Source organism: Sarcophilus harrisii, chromosome 2 (assembly GCF_902635505.1).
Source record: "Sarcophilus harrisii chromosome 2, mSarHar1.11, whole genome shotgun sequence".
NCBI classification, from domain to species: domain Eukaryota; kingdom Metazoa; phylum Chordata; class Mammalia; order Dasyuromorphia; family Dasyuridae; genus Sarcophilus; species Sarcophilus harrisii.
Genome location: NC_045427.1, coordinates 57,201,574 through 57,224,903, shown reverse-complemented (window position 1 = coordinate 57,224,903; position 23,330 = coordinate 57,201,574). Strand labels below are relative to the sequence as shown.

At 50.0% G+C, this 23,330-nt stretch overlaps 1 protein-coding gene across 1 annotated transcript in view; it reads right to left on the bottom strand.

The window, feature by feature from the left end:
• The window catches only part of FHOD1 (formin homology 2 domain containing 1), a 36,356-nt gene extending 13,968 nt beyond the window's left edge, over positions 1 to 22,388 (bottom strand). Inside the window, 6 exon segments of the mRNA XM_031950289.1 lie at positions 3,223 to 3,317; positions 3,746 to 3,851; positions 3,944 to 4,011; positions 4,393 to 4,457; positions 6,315 to 6,421; positions 22,070 to 22,388. Coding sequence (XP_031806149.1) covers positions 3,223 to 3,317; positions 3,746 to 3,851; positions 3,944 to 4,011; positions 4,393 to 4,457; positions 6,315 to 6,421; positions 22,070 to 22,267 — 639 coding nt within the window. The 5' untranslated portion in view covers positions 22,268 to 22,388.
• Between the last annotated feature and the right edge of the window lie 942 nt (positions 22,389 to 23,330).

Sequence of the window (23,330 nt, the reverse complement as noted above, 5' to 3'; positions counted from 1 at the left end):
CATAAGTCACGCTAACAAGCACTTTGTTTTTTGCTATAAGAAATGTTTTAATCCATTTCTTTAAAGTTTAGTTGAGTTTATAGTGAGGTTCCACATTTCCTCTCCATTCTCTCCCACCTCCCTAAATGAGAAAACAAGAAAAATAAAATCCTCATTGCAAATACTTATAGTCGAGTAAAGCAAATTCCTGCATCGGCCATCTCCATAAAAATGCCGCAGGTGGCACTTCCCTCTCAAGGAGGGAGTTATCAGACCTCCAGAAGATCTGTTAAGCCGCTGGGCTTAGCTGGGAATAGAAAAGGCAGGTAGAAGAATACATGGAACACCAAGAGAATGGGTGCAAAAAGGAGTTGTGGGGTCAGGGAAGCCTTCAGATAGAAGGTGGCGTCATGGAGGAGCTTAAGGTAAAGAGGGACAGCACGCTGGGCATATGGCATAGCCAGTGCAAAGGCAAAGAGGCAAGACACGGAGTGTCCCGTGTGAGAAACATCAAGAAAATCCCTTTGGCTGGCCTGAAGAATGCAGGAAGGGGAAGAACTGCACCACGGGGCGGCAAGGTCTGGGAGCAGACCACCAAAGGCCTTAACGCGCCAAGTAGGGAAGTTTATTGTGTTTGATTCTAGAAGCAATAGGAAGCACATGAGCTTATTGAGTAAGGGTCAGAATGACCCCTCAGGACACTCATTTTGGAATGGACCGAAGTGGGGAGAGACCTGAGACAGGAACCGTCTAGGCGGGAGAGCATGAATTAAGGTGGTGACCAGGTGAGTGAAGAGAAGGGGTCGGAGAAGTTAGGGAACGATTGGTTTTGGACGTGCTGAGTTTGTCCAAGGGACGGCTGATGCTGTTGGACTGATGCTCAGGAGCAAGACTGGGGCTGGAAAAGCAGCTGCAGGAGCCATTGGCCATTGGATAATAATCAAGCTCATGGGAGGTGATGAGGAACCAAAACAAAGAACTAGGGGTTCAGAATAGAGACTCGGGGAACATTCATGTTTAGGGGAGCATTGGACAATAAAATAATGAAGGGGGCAGTTAGACAGGTAAGGAAAGAACCAGGAGGAAACAATACAAGGAAAGCCAAGGAAGGAGGATCCAGGAAAGGGTAGCAAAAGGTCATATGCAGCAGAAGGGTTGCCAGCATCTGAAACTGGTACATTCCAAGATTTTGATCCCTGAAATTCCCTTCTGATCCTACCCTCTCTTCTTCACTCGTCCTGGATTCATACTCTTCCCTACAACCTTCAATCCCACAATCTTTCTCTGTATTCCCGGCTACTGTTCATTTCCCTTCCTTTATATTTGTCATTTAGAATTAACCAGCTCAATAAATCTCGTTGTCCTTCACCCTTGAACTCCCCATCTCCCTTATTTTTGTACTACTAGTCCTCAATCCTAGTCATCTCCCCCTTTCCCATCTATCATCTATCTTTTCTACTGTTATTCTTACACTATGATTTTGATCTCAGGCAGCTAGGTGGAAAAATGGTTAGAAAGACTCAATTTTTTGTTAATAATAACAAATGTTTATTACATTGAGGTTTATGGAGCTCTTTTCACATATTCTCTCATAGGTAAGCACAAAGATCTTTGCCAAGAAAACCACAAATGGGCTCATGAAGAGTCAGCCAAAACTAAAAATAACTGAACTGCAACAATGTTTTTTGAATTCAAATACCTAAGATGTTGACTAAAAATGTATCTTTTTTTTTTTAAATTCACATGCAAAAGTTACAATCAGTTAGTGTCTAATGTTGCCACTAGCCAGGACCTATTTAAATGTTGCTGGAAGAAAGGGCTGACACTGTCCACTAAAGATTCAGGTTATTTGGCCTTCGCTGGGTACTCGATGTTCTAGGTGTTCGTGGATGATTCTAACACTTTTGGAGTTGGTAATGTAAGCAGAGAGATTCCACACTAGCCTCGAAGACTTCTCCTTCTCTCCTCACTTTACCCATCAGCCTGGATCCGGCCCTCGCCATCTCTGTCCTGGATTACACTCGTCTCCCCCCTGCCAGAGAATCCTCCACCCAATCACCAAAATAACTTTCCTAATCTACAAGCATGACCATGTCCTTCCTCTGACCAAAAAGCTTCAGGGGCTTCCTCCTGCCTGCAAAACAAAATGTGAGCTCTTCAGCTTGACAACTAACCACCCCAGTGTTATTTCATACTCTTCTTCTTCCCACACTCCTTGTACGGGACCCCCAGCTGCCTTGCTCTCCTCTGCTCTCCTCTCTCCACAATCACCTCGTACACCTGCATACGGTTCTCCTCTTGCCTGGATGTTTCCCCTCTTCTCTACCTGCTGAAACCCTTCTCTCGCTCTGAGGCTCGGCGGGATGCCGCCTCAGGAAGGGTTCCTCCATTTCCCCCCTAAAAGTGCCGGTCATTTGCTCTAAAGATTTTTACAGCCTTTGTTCAGACTTCTCTTCTTCTCCTGTTACCTTCTACCTTTTACACAAATGACCGGAATCCACATGTTCCCCATAAGTCCTCTGAGGTCAGTGGGTCTAATTTCCCAAGACCTTCACTGCCTTGAACTGAAGATGGGCTGGTAGCCCTGGGAACTCCATGGAGCGCTGGAGAGCTCATGGAAAGGGCCTGAGCCTTAATGAGCACCTTCTCTCCCTGGGGGGTGATCAAAGAGGAAGGAATGGCTCCTGTTCTGACCACCTGGACTTTCCTGCACCCCCCAGTCAGTGATGCTCATGGAAGTGCTTGGGGACTTCTGGGGGACTTGGGCCATTCTTGAAGGGAGCAGGACTGGAGGGCCCTAGTCCTCCTGGAGCTGTGTACTTCTGAACCAGATGGCCTCCAAAGGCTGGAGTGAGGGGGAGCACCTTGGTGTCCTGAGAAGAAGCTGGTCCCCTGCTTCTCACTCTTCCTTCACTACCACGCCCCTTTTGGTACCTCTTCCCCCATGAAAGCTAAGTTCCTGGAGGAAGAGGGATTTTTCTTTTTGCTTGTATTTATACACCCAGACCTTAGCCCAGTGCTTGGCAAACACTCTGTGCTTCCATTTCTGTGGGCTGACTTTACAGATGAGGAAACTGAGGCAGAGAAGCGGGGACGAGCTGTTTGAGGTCAGAGTTGGTGCCGGAAGCTGAATTAGAACTCAGAACTCCCGACGGCCCTCACCACCCCCTCCCTCACTTTTTCACTGCAGTGTTCAGGGTGGGCAGCCCGCATAAGCAGAAGCGATGGAGGCAGGTCACTCACCATGCTGGCACAGAGCGTGTAGAGCCACTGAACGGTCTCGCTGTGTTCCACCACTCCCAGCATCCCATCCACGAACAGCATCACCTGGCCCAGGGCTGGGGGAGGGTTAGGGGGCTGGTCAGCCTGATGAGGGCCAGGCCCGGGAGCCGGCCAGTATTTACTAAGCATCTACTGGGGCCAGGACTGAGCCCTGGAGACAGAAAGGCAAACCCCCTGCCCCCGGAGTCTAATGGGAGAGAGCGGATATATGACCACCAGGAGGCGTGGGGAGGGGAGGAAAGGCCTCCTGCAGAAGGGCCACTGAGTCCTAAAAGGAAGCCGGGGCAGAGCATTGGAGGCGAAGGCCGGGAGGTGGGAGATGGGCAGTCAGGAGGTGGGTGGGCTGGGCACTAAGAATGAGGAGGGTGAAGTATAAGAAGCAGAGGAGGAGGCGAGGTCCTAAAGGCTTCAGGAAGCCAGAGATACAGCATGGGCAGGGCCGTGGAGGGACAGGGCAGGAGGCACCGGGAGGGCCCAGACTGACCTCGGAGGATGTAGCTCTGGTAGTTGTGGTCTGCAGCGGCCCCCACCCGGATCAGGCAGCTCAGGCCCTCGGAGTGCACAAACTCTGGGACCAGGTCCTTGTCCTCCTACAGGGGCGCGAGGAGGAGCTCAGGGAGAGCCCCCCCCCCCAGGGAGCCCCTCCTCCCTCCCCCCTCTCAGGCCCCCACAGAGCCCTCACCTGGAAGATCTGCTTCAGGGAGAAGAGCGAGCGCCGGAGTTCAGGGCCGCTGGATCGGTAGAGCTTCTCTGCAGGGACAGACACGCGCCAAGTGGGGCACTACTCAGCTACGTGCCCCCTCCCAGGAGAACAGGGTGTCTAACCCCGGCCCTCTCAGAGCACAGTCACTCAGGGTTACAGCCCCGGGGGTGATCCCCCCTCCCTGTGTTCACTCCTCCTCCCTGACCCACTGTCTTTACTCTCTCTGATCGACTCCTGGACCGACCCTCTACCCCCCAGCTCATAGGTCCGCCACGTCCTGGGGAAGGACGGAGCCACAGCTAGGGACCCGGGGCCATACCTCCTGCCTCTTACCTCTGCCTTCCGGGCTCCCGCTCTCCCCTCCAAGGAAAGGGCGAGGAGCCCAGGAAAACTGTGATGGGGGCCAGAAGGTGAGACCTGGAACTTACCCAGGATGGCATGAACTCGGATGGAGAGCTGGGTGCGAAGGATGAGGGTGGGCTTCCTCCCTTTGCTAGGGGAAGAGCATAAGGGTAAAGTCGGAAGGGGCCCCTTGAGCCAACCTCGTTTTATGGATGGGGAAGCTGAGACTCATGTGACCTCCCTAGGAATGACCTGAGCCAGGACCTTGGAATACATCCGGTATTTTTCATCACATCACAGACATTACCATTCATCCTGAAAATCTGCCTCCCTCCTGACAGTCTCACCCAAGGACTTCCACATTCCGACCCAGAACCCCAGGAAGAAGAAGTCTTAGTCAGTTCTTCCTCCCCTTATGTCCCTGACTCTGGGGGAGGGGTGGGTGTGAGATAAGGGCCCCTTATCCCCAGAGGAAGGCGGAGGGTTTGGGTAAACACAGGTATACCAAGCATTCCAATCCCTGTTCCTCCCTAACAGGGGTCCCAGCACATTAACTCTGCCCTGGACAGGCTGGGCCTTCCCTGGGGACAGGAAGGCATCAAGGGGTACTTGGGGAGAGCCGTGGGGACAAGAGACTAGGCTCCCACCCCTGCTCCCACCCTCCTGCCTCCTGTTTCTTTCCCCCCTCCCCCTCCATCTATCCATATCCCTAGAGTGTTAAGAAAGGGGGTAGGTGAGCGAAAAGATGAGCTGGCCAAGTAAGAAATGTCTAAGGACTCAGGGCAGTTTCCAGGTAGGGGGAGGAGGTGTGAAGGATCACTGAGGAATGAATCAGGCCCTTCCCCCTGGCCCGAGTCTCTCTGGGGACAAAGCAGGAGGGAAATTTCAGGCCCTAGTGTGTATTGGGGAATGGGGGGAGTCGAATCCCAAATGAATTCCTAGATCTACCACTAACTTGCTCCGTGAGCAGATTAGCCACTCTTCCCCGGGCCTATTTCCCAAGCCCCTGCAAAAAGGAGGGGCTTGAACTAAGTTAATTTAACAGAGTCTTCTGATTCTTATTTCTTATTTGTTAGCTGTGTGATCCCAAGAAAATCACTTGACTGGGTCTTAATTTCTTCATCTGCAAGATGGGAATGGGACTAATTCCACTGCCTTGGTGCCCTGTAAACTTCAAGGCACTAGGAAATGCGAAGTCATTCCTCTTTATCTGTGTATTTATGTTTGTGGGTAAGCACTGTTTCCCTAGGAGGGGCCAGGAGAAGAGAGGAATGAGCCTCTCCCTGGCCACTTCCCTGCCCTCCCTGGGCCTCAGGAAGGAGCGAAGGAGCAGGCACACAGGCCAGGGCTGGGAGAGAGATCAGATGTCTGGGCTAATGAAACCTTAGCCTGGCTTGGTGGGGTGTGTATGTGAGTGTGTGTGAGAGAGAGACAGGGACAGAGAGAAAGTGAGAGAGAGACAGAGAGAGAGAGAGAGAGAGACAGAAAGAGAGACAGAAGACAGAAAGAGAGACAGAGAGACAGAGACAGAGAGAGAGACAGAGACACAGAGAGAGTCAAGAGTCAGAGACAGACAGAGAGAGAAAGAAAGAGATGGATACACACACACAGATGGAGACAGAAAAAAGGAGGGGGAGGGAGAGAAAGAAAGGGTGGAAAGAGGGAAAGAGAGAGAGAGAGAGAGAGAGAGAGAGAGAGAGAGAGAGAGAGAGAGAAGGAGGGAGGAATGGAAAAAGAGAGAGAAAATCTTAAATAATGTCTTCCCAGAAATCACACTGATTAGGAAGCAGAGCTTAGTCCCCAAGTTTCACCCAGGGAAGAACAGAAAGGGGCAGATGAGAATTAGTGCAGTGGGAAGAGAGAAGAGTCTGGGGCGGGAGATAGAGAGGAGAGAGGCTAAGAAAGGATGGGTAATCTTGGAGGTAGCAAGTAGCAGAGATGAGACTGATATGCTCCAAAGCCTCTCATTCCTTCTCTTCCCAACTGTAGAATACGGATAAATACCAACCCAATCTCTTCGTAGAAGTCTTCCAGCATCTCACGCTGCTCTTCCAGGGACAAATCTGGGTCCAGATAATATCCAGACGGGGATACTTGCAGGGCACAATCTTCTAGCTAGATATTAAGACAGTTGCATTGGTGGTGGAGTTGTGAACTGATCCAGCCATGCTGGAGATCAATTTGGAACTAGGCCCCAAGGGCTATAAAACCGTGAATACAGAACATCGTACATAGTGACAAGATTATGTGATGATCAACAGTGACGAGCTTGGCTCTTTTTAGCAGTGAGGTGATTCAGGGTAATTCCAATAGACTTGGGATGGAGAGAACCATCTGCATCCACAGAAAGGACTAGGAAGACTGAATGCAGATCTGAGCATACTATTTCCACCTTTTTTTATTGTTGTTTGCTTGTTTTTTTTCCCCCTTTGGTCTGATTTTTCTTGTGCAGAATGACAAATATGAAATATATTTAGAAAAATTACACATGTTGAACCTATATTGGATGGCTTGCTATCTTGGGGAGCGGGGAGGAGAGGAGAAAGGGAGAAAAATCTGGAACACAAGGTTTTGCAAAGGTGAATGTTGAAATCTATCTTTGCATGTATTTCAAAAAATACAATTCTATTTTTTTTAAAGGCATGATTAAAAAAAAAAACAACTATATACCCTTTGATCCAGCTACTGGGTTTGTATCCCAAAGAAACCATAAAAGAGGGAGAAGGATCCACATGCACAAAAATGTTTGTAGTAGCTCTTTTTGTGCTGGCAGGGAATTGGCAATTGAGTGGATGCCCATCAGCTGGGGAATGACTGAATAATCTGTGGTACCCGAATGTAACGGAATACTATTGTTCTATAAGAAATGATGATCAGACTGATTTCAGAAAAGCCTGGAAAGACCTACATGAATGCTTGCTGAGTGAAGTGATCAGAATCAAGAGAACACGGTATACAGCAATAACATGACTGTGTGATGATCAATTGTGATGGACTTAGCTCTTCTCAACAATATCGTGATCCAAGAGAAGTTCCACAGACTTAGGATGGAAAATGGCATCCACAGCCAGAGAAAGAACTATGGAAAGTGGATGCAGTCGGAAGCATAAGACTTTCACTTTTTTCTTTCTTTTATTTTTTCCCTTTTGTTTTGATTTTCTTTCACAGCATGACTAATATGCATAACTTATATCAGATGGCTTGGTATCTTGGGAAGGGGAGAATGAAGAGAAAGAGAAAAAAAATTGCAACTCAAAATCTTGCAAAAGTGAATGCTGAAAATTATCTTTCCATGTGATTGGAAAAAATAAAATACTTTTAAGTGAAAAAAAGAAAAAGAGAGAAAACTGCTTTCAAAGACTGTTGCCCCTCCCTCTCAAGGCCTCATATGGGAAGTCCCCAATGACTTTGATTCTCTCTCTGTGATGCTCACACACAGGTAGGAGCTCAGTAAATAACAACCCACATTTATATACTAGTTTATGGCTTACAAAAACACTATCCTTAGCCTGTGGCATCTCAAGCGAGTGGTCATTCGGCCCCTCTCAGATCAGCTCAACCTGTTTCCCAGCAGCACTTAGCTGCTGATGGACTCTTGGCCCAGAGCCAGTGTCTCTCCCCTCTCCAGTCTGGATTCCTCCTCATCTGGAGTTGGATGCCCACCCCACCCCTGCCCCCTTGTTTCTTCAATTTGCATGGCTTCGCTCCAGCAGGGGAGAGATGGGGGAGGAGAATGACAAACCAAAAGGAAGATGGAGGTGAATGTTCCTCCCTCTCTCGTCATGAGGACCCATGGAAGTGCTGATCCCCTAAGGCCCCGGCCTCCTCCTTCCAAGTCACACTCTCCTAAAGAAGGCAAGGTGGTTAGCAGAGGGAGCTGCCAAATGAGGGAGTTTCCCAGGCTCAGGGTGGGCCAAAAAGACCCCAAAACCCACAAGACAGCTGAGTGCGGTCCTGGAGGGAGAACGATAGAGCCAGGAAGACCTGGAGTTCAGAAATATCCAAAAAATACCAGCTTGTGACCTTGGGCAAATCACTGGGCCTCAATTCCCTAATCTATAAAGTAGGGATAATAATAGCATCTGCCTCCTAGGGTTGTTGTAAGGATAAGAGATAATGTTCCAAATTCTTAGTAAACCTTGAAGTGCTACGTAAATGCAAGCTATTACTATTAAAAACAGGTCTGCAGAGATGATGCAGTTCTTACCTGGAAGCAGTGGCTATGGGGCAACAGAGTGATGATGGGGGAAGCCTAGAATGTGTCCTTGTCATACAGACTGGGAAGATCTAGGGTCTGACTGACTCCCCCCCCCCACACACTTTTGGGAAGCTTCTCTTCCAGTATGTAAATATCCTGGAAGGATGTGGGCCCACAAAAGGGAAACGTTTTATTATAGGAGAGGTAGCCCTCCCTTTTCTATTCTTTGTTGCATGATAGTTATTCTGCTTCATGCTTTAGAAGAATAAAGCTTGCCTGGGATAAAATAAATAAATAATAAATAAATAAATAATAAATAAATAAAAATAAAGCCCTTTGGGAAAGGCTTCCAAGGAGCTATATTCAGATGTTAGCAGAATAAATTATCAGAATTAATCCGAGTTTCCAATTCTGAGCCAACGGTTTCCATAACAGAAAGGCCCCACCAAATCCTAGGGTACAGCTATGGAGCTAGAAAGGGTCTTGAAGGTCCTTTCATTTAATCTCCTTGTTTCAGACAAGGGTGTTAAGATACTTGTCCAAGGACATACAGAGAACAAGGGGCAGAGCCAGGACTTGAAACCAGCTCTTCTGTGCTCCAGATATTTGTCTACTACACCTTACTAGTCAGTCACAGGTTTGTTGTGAGGCTCAAATGGGAATATTAATGAGAGAGAGCTTTGTGCTAGAAAAATGAACCCCGGGTTCAAATCCTGTCTCTGCCTCTTAATGTGATCACCAGATCATAAGATTTAGATCTGGAACAATCTTACAAATCTTAATTCTTTGCCATTTGACAGATAGGGAAATCAAGGCCCAGAAATGAAAGTGATTTCAAGTCTGAGTTTTTTCAATGACAAAGTGAGGGGACTGATTAGTTAATCTCTGAGGTCCCTTCTAAACCTGATATTCTATAGGAACACACACACACACACTCCTCCTATACAGATGGTTATGAATATATGAACCTTAACACACATATATAATGTAATATATAAACACATCTATGTATGATACACCATATAGGGTTTATGTGTACATATTTAAGGATATATGGATCCCTCTAAGTACGAGGGGTTCTGTTATTTCAAGGGGAGCAGTGAAAGAGGGTCCCTGTGGAGGAGGGACAAGGAGCCGTGTCCATCGCCAGAAGGAGGGGCTTTGGGGTTGTCTGAGGTAATGTACCTCCCTCCCCCCTTGGGACAAACACTCCAAGCCCGGTCCCACTTCCTGCCTGGCTCCCAGCCCTCAGCCCTCCCTGCTTAGGGAAGGGAAGGGAAGGGAATAGGAACACAGTCATCCTCTCTCTTGGGCTATTTTAGGAGCAGTCCCCAGCGAGTGGCAGGGACCCTTCCACCCCCACCCCCAAAGGAAAGCTGGGGGAAGGAGGGAGGAAGAGGGACAGAGTCAGAAGGGAAGGGAAGTTAGGGATTGGGCAGTTTCCTGCCTGAGGATAATTTGACAGACTGCTATCTCTGTGATGCAGCACTGACTTAGAATAAGAAACTCTGGGGAATTCCAGGCCCAGCTCTGCTCTGTGGAAGACTTTCGGTCAGCCACTTAGCCTTTCCAGCCTCAGTTTCCTCATCTGTAAAATGCAGGGTTTGGATTAGATGATTTCTTCTTGCAGGATGGAATCTTATTGAGAAGAGGTGGAAGCCCTGGATTCCTCTTTGACCGGCAGGTGGGATTAGCTTTGGTCTGTTGATTTCTGGGGGCAGAACTGGGGTGGGGGTGGGGGAGCCTGAGGTCAGGGGAAGCTCTCCCTCAAGGAGACATTGATCTGATGGCCCCAAAGGTCTCTTCCACCCAGGGCTCCAGCCCTGCCACTTAACAGAATCAGAAATAAGAGGTGACATTTCTTTGGGATTTGAGATTTATAAAAGTGGCTTCCCCACCACAACACTTTCAGGTAAGCAGCAGGTTCTAACACGGAATGACACTAGACCCCAGTTCACTTACTTCCTCAGCCTCCTCAGCTCCTTCATATGAGCCTCAGTTTCCTCATCTGTACTATAAAGGGGCCAACCTCTGAGGTGCCTTCTGCCTTTCGTGATCACCTTCATTTTATGGATGAGGAAGCTAAGGCTCAGAAATTGGCTCAAGCGGCAAATTCAAGATTCAAATTCAGATTTCTGGATTCTGCTCCCAACCCCTTCCCTCCCTCTCCTCTCCTCTCTCTTTCTCACTCTTTCCCCGCCTCTTTCTTTTATATTTCTAGTCTTTTAAAGTTTTTATTCTAATAGCATTTCACTTTTCAAAATACATGCAAAGATAGTTTTTAAGATTCACTCTTGCAAAATTTTGTGTTCCAAAATTTTCTCCCTCTTTCCACCTTTCCCCGCTGTTTCCCCAAGACAGCAAGCAATTCAATATAGGTTAAACATGTGCAATTCTTCTAAACATATTTTCATATTCATCATGCTGAACAGCACAACAAAAACAGATCAAAAGGCAAAAAATACAAGAAAGAAAAAAAAAGCAAAACAAACAATAACAACAAAAAAAGATGAAAATATTATTTGACCCATATTCAGTCTCCATAGTTCTCCTGGATGTGAATGGCACTTTCTACTCCAAATCTACTGAAATTGCATTGAATCATCTCATTGTTGACAAGAGCCAATTCCATCCCAGTTGATCATCACATAATCCTGTTGTTACTATGTACAATGTTCCCTTGGTTCTGCTCACTTCAAGCAGCATCAATTCACGTAAGTCTTCCCTTGCCCTCTTTCTACTACACTCCGAGGGGTTTTCCTAGAGTAACCTTGGACAAGTCACACTGCTCTGCAAAAGAAGGATCTGGAGGATCTGAGGTCCTTTCCAATTTTAACATTCTGTACAAGACAACAAGGGCATCGAGCATTTCCTGTCCAGGGTAACTTCTTCATCCCAAGCCTCAGACAAAGCAGCTGCCCAGCCAGCTTCTACCTGCACCCATTCTCACCCTTGAGTTCCCAACGACTCATTTATAGTAGGTTCCCAGCACCCCTGGGCAGCTGGTTGTCACTGAGGATAGAATACCAGACCCAGAGTTAGGAAGTTCAAATCCAGTCAAAGATACTTCCTAGCTGTGTGATTCTGGACAAGTCACTAATCCTCTTTGCCTCAGTTTCCTCCTCTGTCAAATGAATTGGAGAAAATGGTAAACCACTGCAGTATCTTTGCCAAGAAGATGGGTCATAAAGAGTCAGACATGACTAAAAGTACTGAACAAGAACCTCCCTCTCCTGATGCTGATCAATCCCCATTCCTCCCAATGACACAGCAAGGCACACCAAACTCCCTTCCCCTCACAGTATCCCAGACCTTCAAAGATCTATCAAAAATATCTCTCAAATTCAAAGACCTCATTCAAATCCTTGGTTTTTTTTCTAACAATCTCCCTATTGTTTTAGTTGTTGGTGACCTAGATGGAGTCACACTCCACCCCGAAGTTTCTTTCTTTTCTTTTTTAATTAAGGCTTTTTACTTTCAAAATCTATACATGGATAATTTTCAACATTCACCCTTATAAAAACTTGTGTTCCAGAGTTTTTATCTCCCTTCCCCGACTCCCTCTCCTAGATACTCCAATATATGTTAAACATGGACCAGTTTCTTGATCTCAAAATGATGAGATAGATGAGATAAATACAAAGGTCCTTTCTAGCTCAGAATCCTAATTTTGATATACAAATGCAAAATGCAGTGGAAAATCCTCCATGTTCTCTATATTAGGAATGATCCAACTTGTAACTAACTCATCCAGTGCCCTTAAAGTTTGTCCTTTGTTCTCCAAGAGGACTATGACACATAAGTGAAGTGGATTTAAATGAGAGGGCTGGGCAAGGTCACCTGTCTCACTTTCCCCAGTTAAACAGGCCCTAGGGGGCTGGACTTTCACTGCCCTCCCTCTGGCAGTAGCTCCTTCTAACCTCTTCTTGCCCCACACTTCTCCAGGTTTCCTCTCAGGGAGTCGTGGAAAAGAAGTAAATTCTAGTCACCCTAGTTCCTCGGGTGAGCTTGAGGATGCCCCCCCCCCCCATTTCTAAGCACCTTTCCAGTCTGGCTCAGAATTTGAGCCCAGGCTCTGGAGCCACAAGAGACTGGTTCAAACAGCTGATTTTTTTTCTACTTTAGCACCTGTGATAAGTAAATCACACCTAACCTGGGGCCACCTTGGCTTCCCTGTAAGATGAAGGGGTTGCATTCAAGGGCTTTCAAGCTCTAGGTCTCTGCCTTGCTTTTGTGTTAAGAATAGTAAAGTTTCATTTGGAGGACTTGAGTTTGAATTCTAGATGTCTCTGGCTACTGGAGCTTATCTGGAGATAGCTTATCTGGAGCATTAGGACATAGTGCTGGGCAGGGCCCAGGGCTTTTTCTTTCTAACCTTTGATCAAGCCTTCCCCCCCCCCCCCCCCCCCCCCCCCCCCCCCCCCCCCCCCCCCCCCCCCCCCCCCCCCCATTCCTCCACATCCTACCTCTAACCTCCTCATTTAGGCAAGTTTCAGTCCTTTCTATCTGGCGGCAGCAGCCGCCCCAAATCTCTCCCTTTCTCAGCCTTTTTGGCCTGACTTCTTCCCCAGCTACATCTCTAGGAGATGCTTGCCACTCATTTCAGGTAAGACAGCAGAAGCTGACTATACAGGCTCAAAACGTTTTACCAAGGGGCCACTGGCTCCTTTTTACAGATGATGAAACTGAGGTTTGAGGGATTAGAGTGATTTTCCCGATTGGGGTTGGTCACAGCACTAGCAAGAACAAAACTAGGTCTTTTGGACTCCAAGCAGTGTGTTCTGTCCTTTATACCCCGTTACCCCTTTCCTAGCCTGAGCGATCGCTCCAGGAATCGATCTCTGTCTGATTCACCGGTTCTTTAGCTTGGGAGCGAGGAGCTGCCAGTCCGATGGACCTCAAGATACCCACTCATTCATTTAAAAAGCACTCTTTGGCTCCAGACCCTTAATTATAGGAAGAGACTGAAGGGAGTCAAGGAGACCTGAATTCAAATCCTTCCTCATCGGTACTAGTTGTGTGACCCTAGGCAAGTCACTTAATCTCCATTTCCTCATTGTAAAGTGGGGGTGGCACCAGCCTCCTGGGGTTGTTGTAAGGATCAAATGAGAGGTCTAGGAAGTGCTCTACAAACTTCCAAACGGTATAAAAACTACAAATGCTAACCATTAGCCTTGTCGCTATGATTATTAGCACCCTGCCCTTTGCCGGGCTAGTTTCTCCTGGAGCTCCCACCCAGGTCGCCACCCCTGTGGTCTGGCTGGCTGATGGGGGTGCTGTCAGGGCCAGGAAAACAGCTGGATGGGAGGATTCCAGGACAGCAGGATGGTGCCTGTTCCCCACACCCTGGCCCCAACTAGCCTGAGATATTTCCGCTCGAGTCCTAGGGCCCCTTCCTGGGGTCACCTGCTCTCCATTCTGGGTCACTTGGCCCCGAACCAAGGCTCCGGTTGCATTCCTTGTACCCTGGGGCCACGCCAGGCTCCCCCTTTCTCTCCCTGTTGTTTTATGTACTCAAGGACCTCATCATTGTAAGTTCCGACTGTCAGATTTTCAGTCCGTGGGGGTGGCGCTTGGCTGGAGCTTGGAGCTTGGTTCCAACAAAATCCTGCCCCTGCATCCTTGTTCTTTCTCCTGGCTCTTCCAACTGGCCCTCCTCCCTCCATGAAGCTCTCACTGATCTTCCAGGTTAGTAACTCTCTTCCCTTCTAGGAGCACTTGGGATATCCATCGCGGGTGCGTTCAGCACACATACTATTGTGTGACAGTGATCAGGGAAGATCACGGCTCTTACTACCCTGTAAGCTCTGTCTTATTTAATCTTTGCATCTTTTTCAGCACTTAACGTTGAACTCTACACACAGTAGGTCGTTGCATAGGGTCATGGACTTAGAAATGGAAGAGAACTTGTGTAATTCAGAAGTCCAACCTCCTTTTTTCCAGATGAAGGAACCAAGGATCAGAAATCTGCCCAGGGTCAAGACACATGGCTATGTGTCTAAACAAAAAAGAGTCTTAACCCTGATCTTGAGTTCAAATCTAGCGCTCAGTGGGCAGTATCACCAAGCTGTAGCTGAATTAATTCACTTCCTTGGCTCTCTCCTCTCCATTCTCATCTGCTCTCTACCTCCTAGCTACTCTCCTTCCTTTTTGGTCTTTGATCCACCCCAGAGAGGTTTTATCAAGCCCTAGCTGACTAATCCGGGTCATACAGCAAGAATCTCAGAGTCAATATGATCTACCTTTTCTCCACTAGGCCTCAAACCCTCAGGATAATGCAACTTAAACTCTTCATTAATAGTGACAGCTGCATGATAATTGTAGAAATATATAGAAGAATTGCACATATTTAACACTGGATTACTTGCTATCTAGGAAAGGGAAGAAAAAATTTGGAACATAGAATTTTTCAAGGATGGATGTTCAAAACTGCCTGTGTTTTGAAAATAAAAAGCTTTAGATTTTATAAAAAATGACTTTAAAATAAACCTGGCACATCAAACTTTCCAAAAAAAAAAAAATAGTGACAACTCCTGGACAATGAAATCCCAGAGAGCTTGTTCCTTCCAGGATCTCCCACTCACTAGGTATAATGAAAGAGTCCTGTACTTAGAGTCTGCTATATTCCCTTGCCAGTCCCTTCACTTCATCAATAAAATGGCTCTCAGCAATACGTATATTACTTCCAAGAATGGTGGGGAGGAAAGCCATACCAAGTGGAAAGTGTTATTACCTCCCTCACAGGACTAATGCAAAGTCTTAATGAAGTCAGGTCTCTATAGTGACTGGTAAATACTAAAGGAGTAGATAAATTTAATGCCCAGGAATGGAACCTAACACATCATAAGAGATAACTGCAGAGCTGGATTTGAGGAGCAGGGCAGATATGAGAGTTAGGGTTCCCTGCAGTTAGGATTGTCTCGCTCCTCCAAACAGCCTTCCCTATCCCCACCCCCCTATGGATAAGCAGGCCCTCTAGCCTCTGTAAATAACCCCAAACTGGTCCTCCCGGTTTCAGAAGGCACACAGAATGAGAGTGCAGGGGCACAGAGCCATAGGAGATGGCAGAGCCATGCAGTAACATGGGGGACCAAGGCAGGGCAATCTGGTCCAAGGTGGGGAGAAGGCGGCAGCAGGGACCAGACCCTCCCTCCCAGAGCAGTTGTGGAGATCAAAGGAGGGATTTGTGAAATGCTTTGTACTTTTCTATTGTCCCAGGAAGGGCCTTGTCAAGACAGACTCAATAAAAAGTAACAGGCTCTATACCAAGATCTAAGCTTCCATCTTTCATAAAAAGCAAAGCCTGGGCTTCCCCAAGGCCCTCGAAGCAGGCCCTTAGACCTAAGAGGCTGTGGGAAGAGAAATGGAGAGGCCAACAGGGGCCAGGACAGCAGATAGAACTGGCGACCCAGCCCTTCCCCAACCCTTCTGTGGGAAAAAGCAGCTTGGGGCAGAGAAGAGGGAGGGAGTGAGTCATAGCTCGATCATCTCCCTCCCTCCCCGGTCTGGAGGCAGCTCCTGTTCTGATTCACGACCAACTTCGTGGAGATGTGGCTTGTGGAAATGAGTCCTCACCCCTTGTCAACCTCTGCTCCCCCATACCCCACTCCGGCTCACTGAAGGACCCACCATGCCTCCCCAGCCTGGGCACTGGGCCATGGTGCAGGACCTGCAGGAGGCCTTGCAGAGGGCCTGGGTGACAGGACAGAGACCTGCAGGAGGGCCTGGGTGACAGGACAGAGACCTGCAGGAGGGCCTGGGTGACAGGACAGAGACCTGCAGGAGGGCCTGGGTGACAGGACAGAGACCTGCAGGAGGGCCTGGGTGACAGGAGAGAGACCTGCAGGAGGGCCTGGGTGACAGGACAGAGACCTGCAGGAGGGCCTGGGTGACAGGACAGAGACCTGCAGGAGGGCCTGGGTGGCAGGACAGAGTCCTGCAGGAGGGCCTGGGTGACAGGACAGAGACCTGCAGGAGGGCCTGGGTAACAGGACAGAGAATTTGCAGAGGGCTTGGGTGACAGGACAGAGATCTGCAGGAGACCTTGCAGAGATCACCCAGCCTAGCCTCCCATTTTACAGAGGGGAACATAGAGGCCCAGATTAAGGACTTAACCCAAAGCCATGAAGTCCCCAGATTTCAGACCCACCACACCCTTGTGGCCTCTCCTGCTCCAGTTTCCTAATGGGCTCTCATTTCCTCCTTAGGCTCACAGATAAATGTCTCACAGCCTCACACAGGTAAGTAAGACAGATTTCATGCTGAGTTCTCAAAACCCTGAGCTGGCTCTTCATGCCCTCTCCCTTCCTCCAATGACCCTGCTCTGAGTGGGTAAACTGAGGCCAGAGCAAGCAGGCCATAGGCTCACAAACCGCTCTGGAGAGGGCCCAGTCCCTCGGAAGGCCTCCCCTGATCTCAGCTGTACGGCTCACAGTTTCCAGCCATGACTTTGCTAAAACGCTTCATGGCCAGTCTGGCTGGTGGGAGGGGAAAGGTCCTTGGGCTGAGAGCCTTCCGACCTCATCTGTGCCAGCAAAGGGCCCACACCCTGGCCGGGAGAAGCCGGTGCCATCTTCCAATATACCAAGTCCTAGGCCTCTATCTGTTTCCAAGGCACCTCCTAGCTCTGTGGAGAGGCGACAGTGACTGGCAAAGGGGGGGGGGGTGTCCCATGACAGTCACGTCCTCGTGCCCCTCTGGCCTCCGGCAGACATTGCTCTAACTCCCCTCCAGTTCTGGGGAGTTCCCATGGGTCAGGTCCTTTATTCATCTAGTGCTAAGGCAGAAGGGGAGGAAAGGGGGAAAATCCTAGCATTTGGGAGAAAATAACTGGTCACAGGGTTTTGAGATGAGAAAATTAAGTAGGGAAGTAGGCCCTGAGTGCCGTAGGCAAGAAGCGACAGTCAGAAGCTAGCTACAAGTCTGGCTGCACGATCCCCCCAGGAAGCTCACTCTGGAGGCCCCCAGATGGCACGCCTCCCCCCGGCTGGCCAAGCTCTAGCCCCGGGTACCAGGCCCGGCCTCCGAGTAGGAGATGAGTCAGAGACTGTGGCCCAGCGGCTTCCTCCCAGACTGGAGGGGAAGTGAGGCCTCGGCAGGCTGCATGAGGAAGCTCAGTGCCCCCAAGGAAGGGGAGTGTCCAGCCCCCCCACAGGCACCTTCCCCAGGAGGCTCTAGGAAGTGAGCTGCTGGCCTTCAGCCCGGGGGCTGTGCCAAGTTTCTTTTAGGGTAGACAAGTTAAAGGTCCCAGGGCACCAACTCTGTCCCAGGCTAAGCTGGGTCCCTTGACAGCAGAGGGAAACAATTCCATCTGTTTGGCCTTGCCAATGACAAACAGCCCTGGGTTGGGGCTCCAAAATTTGGATCACTGCACAGCCGGATTATCCTACACCATGCCCAGTGCCCTGTCCAACCCTAGAAGAGTCCCCAGCGGCAGGAGAGAGAGCTCTGCTGTAGCAGGAACACCGAGTCTGGGGGGCTTTAGAGCAACCCCCTTCCCTCCCACCTTTTACTGTCCTTGCAACCCAAGCCCTGCCATGGAGGCCTGTTTTGAGTCTTACTTTTCCTCCAGACTTCTATTCTAGGGCTGTGGTCATGGTTTATATTTGGGATGGGAATGTCTTGGTGCATCTGACCATTCCTGGCAGAGTTGCCAGCCACAGGGAGCCAGCCTCCTGTGCCTATCACTATGGTAACCCAGCCACACTTAGCACTGAGATTCCCAGGGGCATTGCTGAGGGGAGGCTGGAGAACTAGAGGGGAGTTTGGGGGGATAGACCCTCAGGGTCTAGGGTCCCTGTCATAAAGAGCTTAAGCTTAGGGTGATTCTGGCTCAAAGTAGGGAGGGGAGAGAAATTTGGAGGTGTTCCCTGGCTTTAACAAATCTGATCCTCTAAGCCTCAGTTTTCCCATCTGTAAAATGAGGGTATAGGGGCCGCATTTAAATAGAAGATTCCAATTCTGATGGATATGGCTCTTTTCAACAATAAGGTAATTCAGGCCAATTCCAATGGAATTGTGATGGAGAAAGCCATCTATATCCAGAGAGAGGACTGTGGGAACTGAATGTGGATCACAACATGGTATTTTTACCTTCTTTGTTGTTTACTTACTTTTTGTTTTCTTTCTCATTTTTTCCCCCTTTTTTGATCTGATAATTATGGAAATGTGTATAGAAGAATTGTACATATTTAACATATATTAGATTACTTGCTGCCTAAGGGAGGGAAAATTTGGAACACAAGGTTTTGCAAGGGTGAATATTAAGAACTATTTACATATGTATTTTAAAAATAAAAAGCTAAAAAAAAGAAAAAATAGAAGATTTCCAAAAGTCTTTTCACCTCTAAATCTTCTGAAAACTCATAGAGTTCTTTATGTGGTCCCGAGGCCATGAATGCGCCAGCTGCCTAGAAAGACTGCCCATACCCACTTAGTCTAGATTACAAAACCAAACCATTTTATGGTGGCCCCATCCTCTCCTGGGGAGTTCCATTCAATTCCCATTCACCAGGGGCCTCTTCTGTTAAGTGGTAGCAGTAGCGGGATAATGTTAAGAACTGGACTTTGGATCAGGAAGGGTCCTTATATATTCATCTATGCTCTTCCTCTGATCTAGGCAGCAACTGAGAGCCAGAGAGAAATGTCTTGTTCCAGGTGAGATGGGGAGTTAGCATAAAGTTGGGATTTCAAGCCTGGTCTTGATTCAAATTCAGAACTTTGTCTATAATCTGCTAGGGTGTGTGTGTGTGTGTGTGTGTGTGTGTGTGTGTGTATGTGTTGGAGGGGAGGTATAAGTGAGAATGTCATGCTCAGGACTATGTCTCTTTATCCCTCCGACAGGTCAGGAGCCACGCAGTGAGGACAGAGAGGGAACTGAGCTATCACATACTGGGTGACAGAGAAGAAGCATTGGGCAGGCCAGCTAATCAGCAAAGTTCCCAGGGAAGAAAACTTCATCAGGAAGGGAAGATGACCACATGGAACTGGCTATGTGCCCTCTGGACAGGGATGGTTATTCTTCTCCCTCAACCCCTAGGAGCTGTTTCTGGTTCCAGAATCTCCTCAGCATATTTCAGGACTTTCCTTGTACAAGAAGATGGAGGCTCTCCCTCCAAATCTTATCACTGTGGTAGAAAATAAGTTCCTTGAAAGCAGAGGTTGTTTTTTTTCTTTATGTCTCTAATGCCTAGTATGAGGTAACTTTATAATCGTTTTTTAAATTGGATGAGGATGACTCATTTAGGAGGGACAGAAGGGGGGATTATAAGAGGCCACAGAGTAAGAAGCTCTGCCCATCTTCCTATTATAACAATACATATCTCACAAAATACTTGGTTTTGCTACTAATATACTTATCATGTGACATTGTGTATTTTACTCCCTTTACTAAACTGTTTTCCATAAGAGCCAGACCCAGATCTTATCCAGCTTTTGCATCTCTTCCAACCAGAACAATACGGTTTTCAACACCACCTTGGGGTGGGATGGTTGTCAGGGAGGCAATCTGGGGACTTCCCAGGAAAAGCTGAAAAAACACTGAATTTTGGAGGAAACTGCCTGAAAAAGCAGAGCAGGGATCATAGCTTGCCCCTTCCATAGGGTTTGTAGGTAATCCAATCCCTTCTGCTCCATCCCTTCATATTACAGATGGGGAAACTGAGGCCCTTCGAGGTCATGTAACTTGCCTAAGGCCACACAGCTAGCAAGGGTGGCAACAACTGAAACTGCCCAATAGAGTGGGTTTTTTATAGAAGCCAACGGTTCTTATCACCATGGACGACAGAGTGGGGAGTTGCCATATTTACCATTTCCCTCAGCTAGGAGTTGGGGTCTCTCCTGGGGAGAGAGCCATGCATGAGGCAGCCTCCGGGATCCCTGCAGCGCTACTTTCTCTCACTCCCCTGTGGACCCTCCCTCGGCCCATCACAGGGCCAGCTTCTTTGCATTTTCCACAGGGCCATCGTCCTCCGTCTCCCCCTCCCCCTCCCCTCACTGGGGGCCAGGCAGGCTCTGGGCCCAGTAGGAATGCAGGCTAGCGCCTGGAAGCACATTCCAGGGGAGACCCCGGGGTCGGGGGCAAGTTTGTGCAATGCCGCTGCGCGGGAGGCCTTGGCCGACCCATCCTCCCCCACCCCCAGCCGAGGGGCGGAGGGGGAAATGCAGCTGCCTCTTCCTTTACTTCCCGGGGGGGGGGGGGGGGGGGGGAGCCGGGGGCATAGCCAAGCCCCTGTCCAGGTCCTGATAAAAGCTGCTTGGGCTCGGCCTCCTGGCCGCCGCACCAGGCATTCCTGAGCCGTAAACAGAGATCCGAAGTCCGGCCGGGGGCCGCTCACCCGGGGCTGGAAGAGGAGGGAAGGGAAGCAGGCGCTGGACATCTGGAAAAGTCCCTTTCTCGTGCCTAACTCGGCTTCGGCCCGGTTGCTCAGCAAACTCCATCACTCTAGACATTTAAAATTAGCCCGAGCACGCCCCTTTCCTCCCCCTCCCCGCCCCAGTCCCCCCAGGGCATCAGGGAGGGAACTCGGAGCTCCCAGCCAAAGGTGGGGGGCGGGGGGAGGGAGGAGGTGACTCATCAGGTCTTTTCCATCCTTCGCTCCTTCCACACTCCCCAGCATCTCAATCCCTGTCATCCTTCCTGGGGGAAGTCCCCCCTCTCGGTCCTGCTCGGACTCCAAGGCAGGCCCGCCCCCTCAGGAAAGCCCAGGGCCTGCTTTTCCCTTCCCGTCACTGTTCCGCCCGGGTCTCCGTGCCGGGCCTCCCAGCTCGCAGCAAGGCTAGTCAGGAGCTTCCATAGTGAGGCAAGCCCCGGCCGGGTTCCTGGGGGCTGCGCGCAGCGGCCGCCCAAGCGCAGGGTTTGGGATCAGAACACTAAGGATGGTAATCATCTCCCATTTACATAATGCTTCCAGGCTGGCCAACTGTTTTACATATAATCTCATTCTCGGTCCGCGCGCAGGGGAGGGAGGCTCTCCGCGGCTCCGGCTTTCCCGAGTCCTCACTAGCGGGGGGCACAGAGATCCAAACAGGACAGTCCCGGGAAGCTCGGGGAAGTGATTTGTCCTGACCATCCCGCCAAAAGCCAGAGACTAGATTCGAGCCCGTCTGCCCGACTCCCCGGCCAAGAGCTGCTTCATGTCTATCCCGCTTTGCTCCAAGGTACCTGGTGACCTTGGGCACGAAGTCACCCTTCGCCACGTTTTCCAGCTTTAAAACGAAAGTGTCGGGGCCGATACGGAGGAACACCCAGCTCTGAAACCCTAAGGGTTTGAGTCTGTCCAGCTTTCCGAGGTCTACTCGGCCCTCTTCAGCCCCCCAGGACCCATCTAGTCGCGTCTTTTCAGTGGAAGCAACGTGGCTGGGACTGTCTCCGAACCCGGCCCGCCAACCCCGTTTCTCCCCTCCCTCCCTCCGGTCCCGCCCCCAAGCCTCACTCACCTGGAGCACAGGTGCACCGGGCCCCTGACCCTGGGGGGCTCCGCGGTCCTCAGCCCCCCCCTCCGCCCCCGACGGCGCTCCCGGCGGCGGGGCAGCCCCAGTCCCGAGCCCTCCCGGACCCTGCTCACCTTGAGCGGCGCCGCCAGCAGCCGGTGCAGAGCGGGCATCTGGGCCCCCAGCGGCAGGGCCCCGTCCAGGGTGCAGGTGGGGGCCCGGCGGGGCTCCGGGAAGTTGGCGCAGGCGAAGGGGTCGGCGTCCTCCAAGTACTGCACCCTCACCGTGACTACGGCCGCCTCGCCGTCTTCCCGGCCCTCCCCGCCCGCCATGGCCCCCGCCGCCAGCTCGATCGCTCGGCTCGGCACCTCCCTCGCGGACCCGCGGCGGCCGATCCGCTCTGCGGCTGGGGCCGGCTGAACAGGACCGAGCCCAGGGGAAGAGGGGCGGGGCGAGGAGGGGGCGGGGCGGGGAGGGGGCGGGGCGAGGAGGCGAAGCCCCGGAGCGCGGCGGCCACGATCAGAGCCGGGGGGCGGGGCTACGTCTCAGCCAACCCTAAGCCTCGCTAAACTAACGATCCGTTAGCTCGCCGGGATGGATGGGGAAGAGGGGACGGAGTACGGAGCTCGGCAGCCAGCTCTGGGATTGGCTGTTTCTTCGCGGAGATGGGGCGGGGCATCTTCTTCCTCCGTCTGGGGAGTGGGGGGGGGCGGTGAGGAGGGCGATGGTTCTCAGTTTGGGGGAAGGGAGAAGGGAACTAATTCTCCCTCTATAATGGGTGGAGTCGGGTAGGTTCCTCTTCGGGAGTGTGTGTGTGTGTGTGTGTGTGTGTGTGTGTGAGTGTGTGTGTGTGTGTGTGTGTGTGAGTGAGTGTGTGTGTGTGTGTGTACGCGCGAGCATCCTCAAGGAGTTTATACTCTATTGGGGAAGATTACGGACTCACAGATAAATTTGACGTGTGTATGCGTATGCACACACACATTTGCACGGACTCAGAGGCATGTATGTATGCACACATACTGTTGTTCAGTCGTGTCCCGCTCCTCGTGACCCCGTTTGAAATTTTCTTGGCAAAGATACTAGAGTGATTTGCTCTTTCCTTCTCCAGCTCATTTTACAAACGAGAAAACGGAGGCAAGTAGGATAAAGTGACTTGCCCAGAGTCACACAGCCAGTAAGAGACTGAGGCTAGATTTTAACTGACTCCAAGCCGGTGGCTTTATCCGTTGTGCTACTTGGCTGCCTACCATATATGTATGTAAATCTACCTATTTATTTATTTATCATCTACCATCTATCTTTATTAAATGCACGGTGCTGGGAAGGTACTAACAACTGAGAATCTTAAAGGAGGTAAAATGGAAAAGGAATTAGAGATGTCTTGAATTGGATATC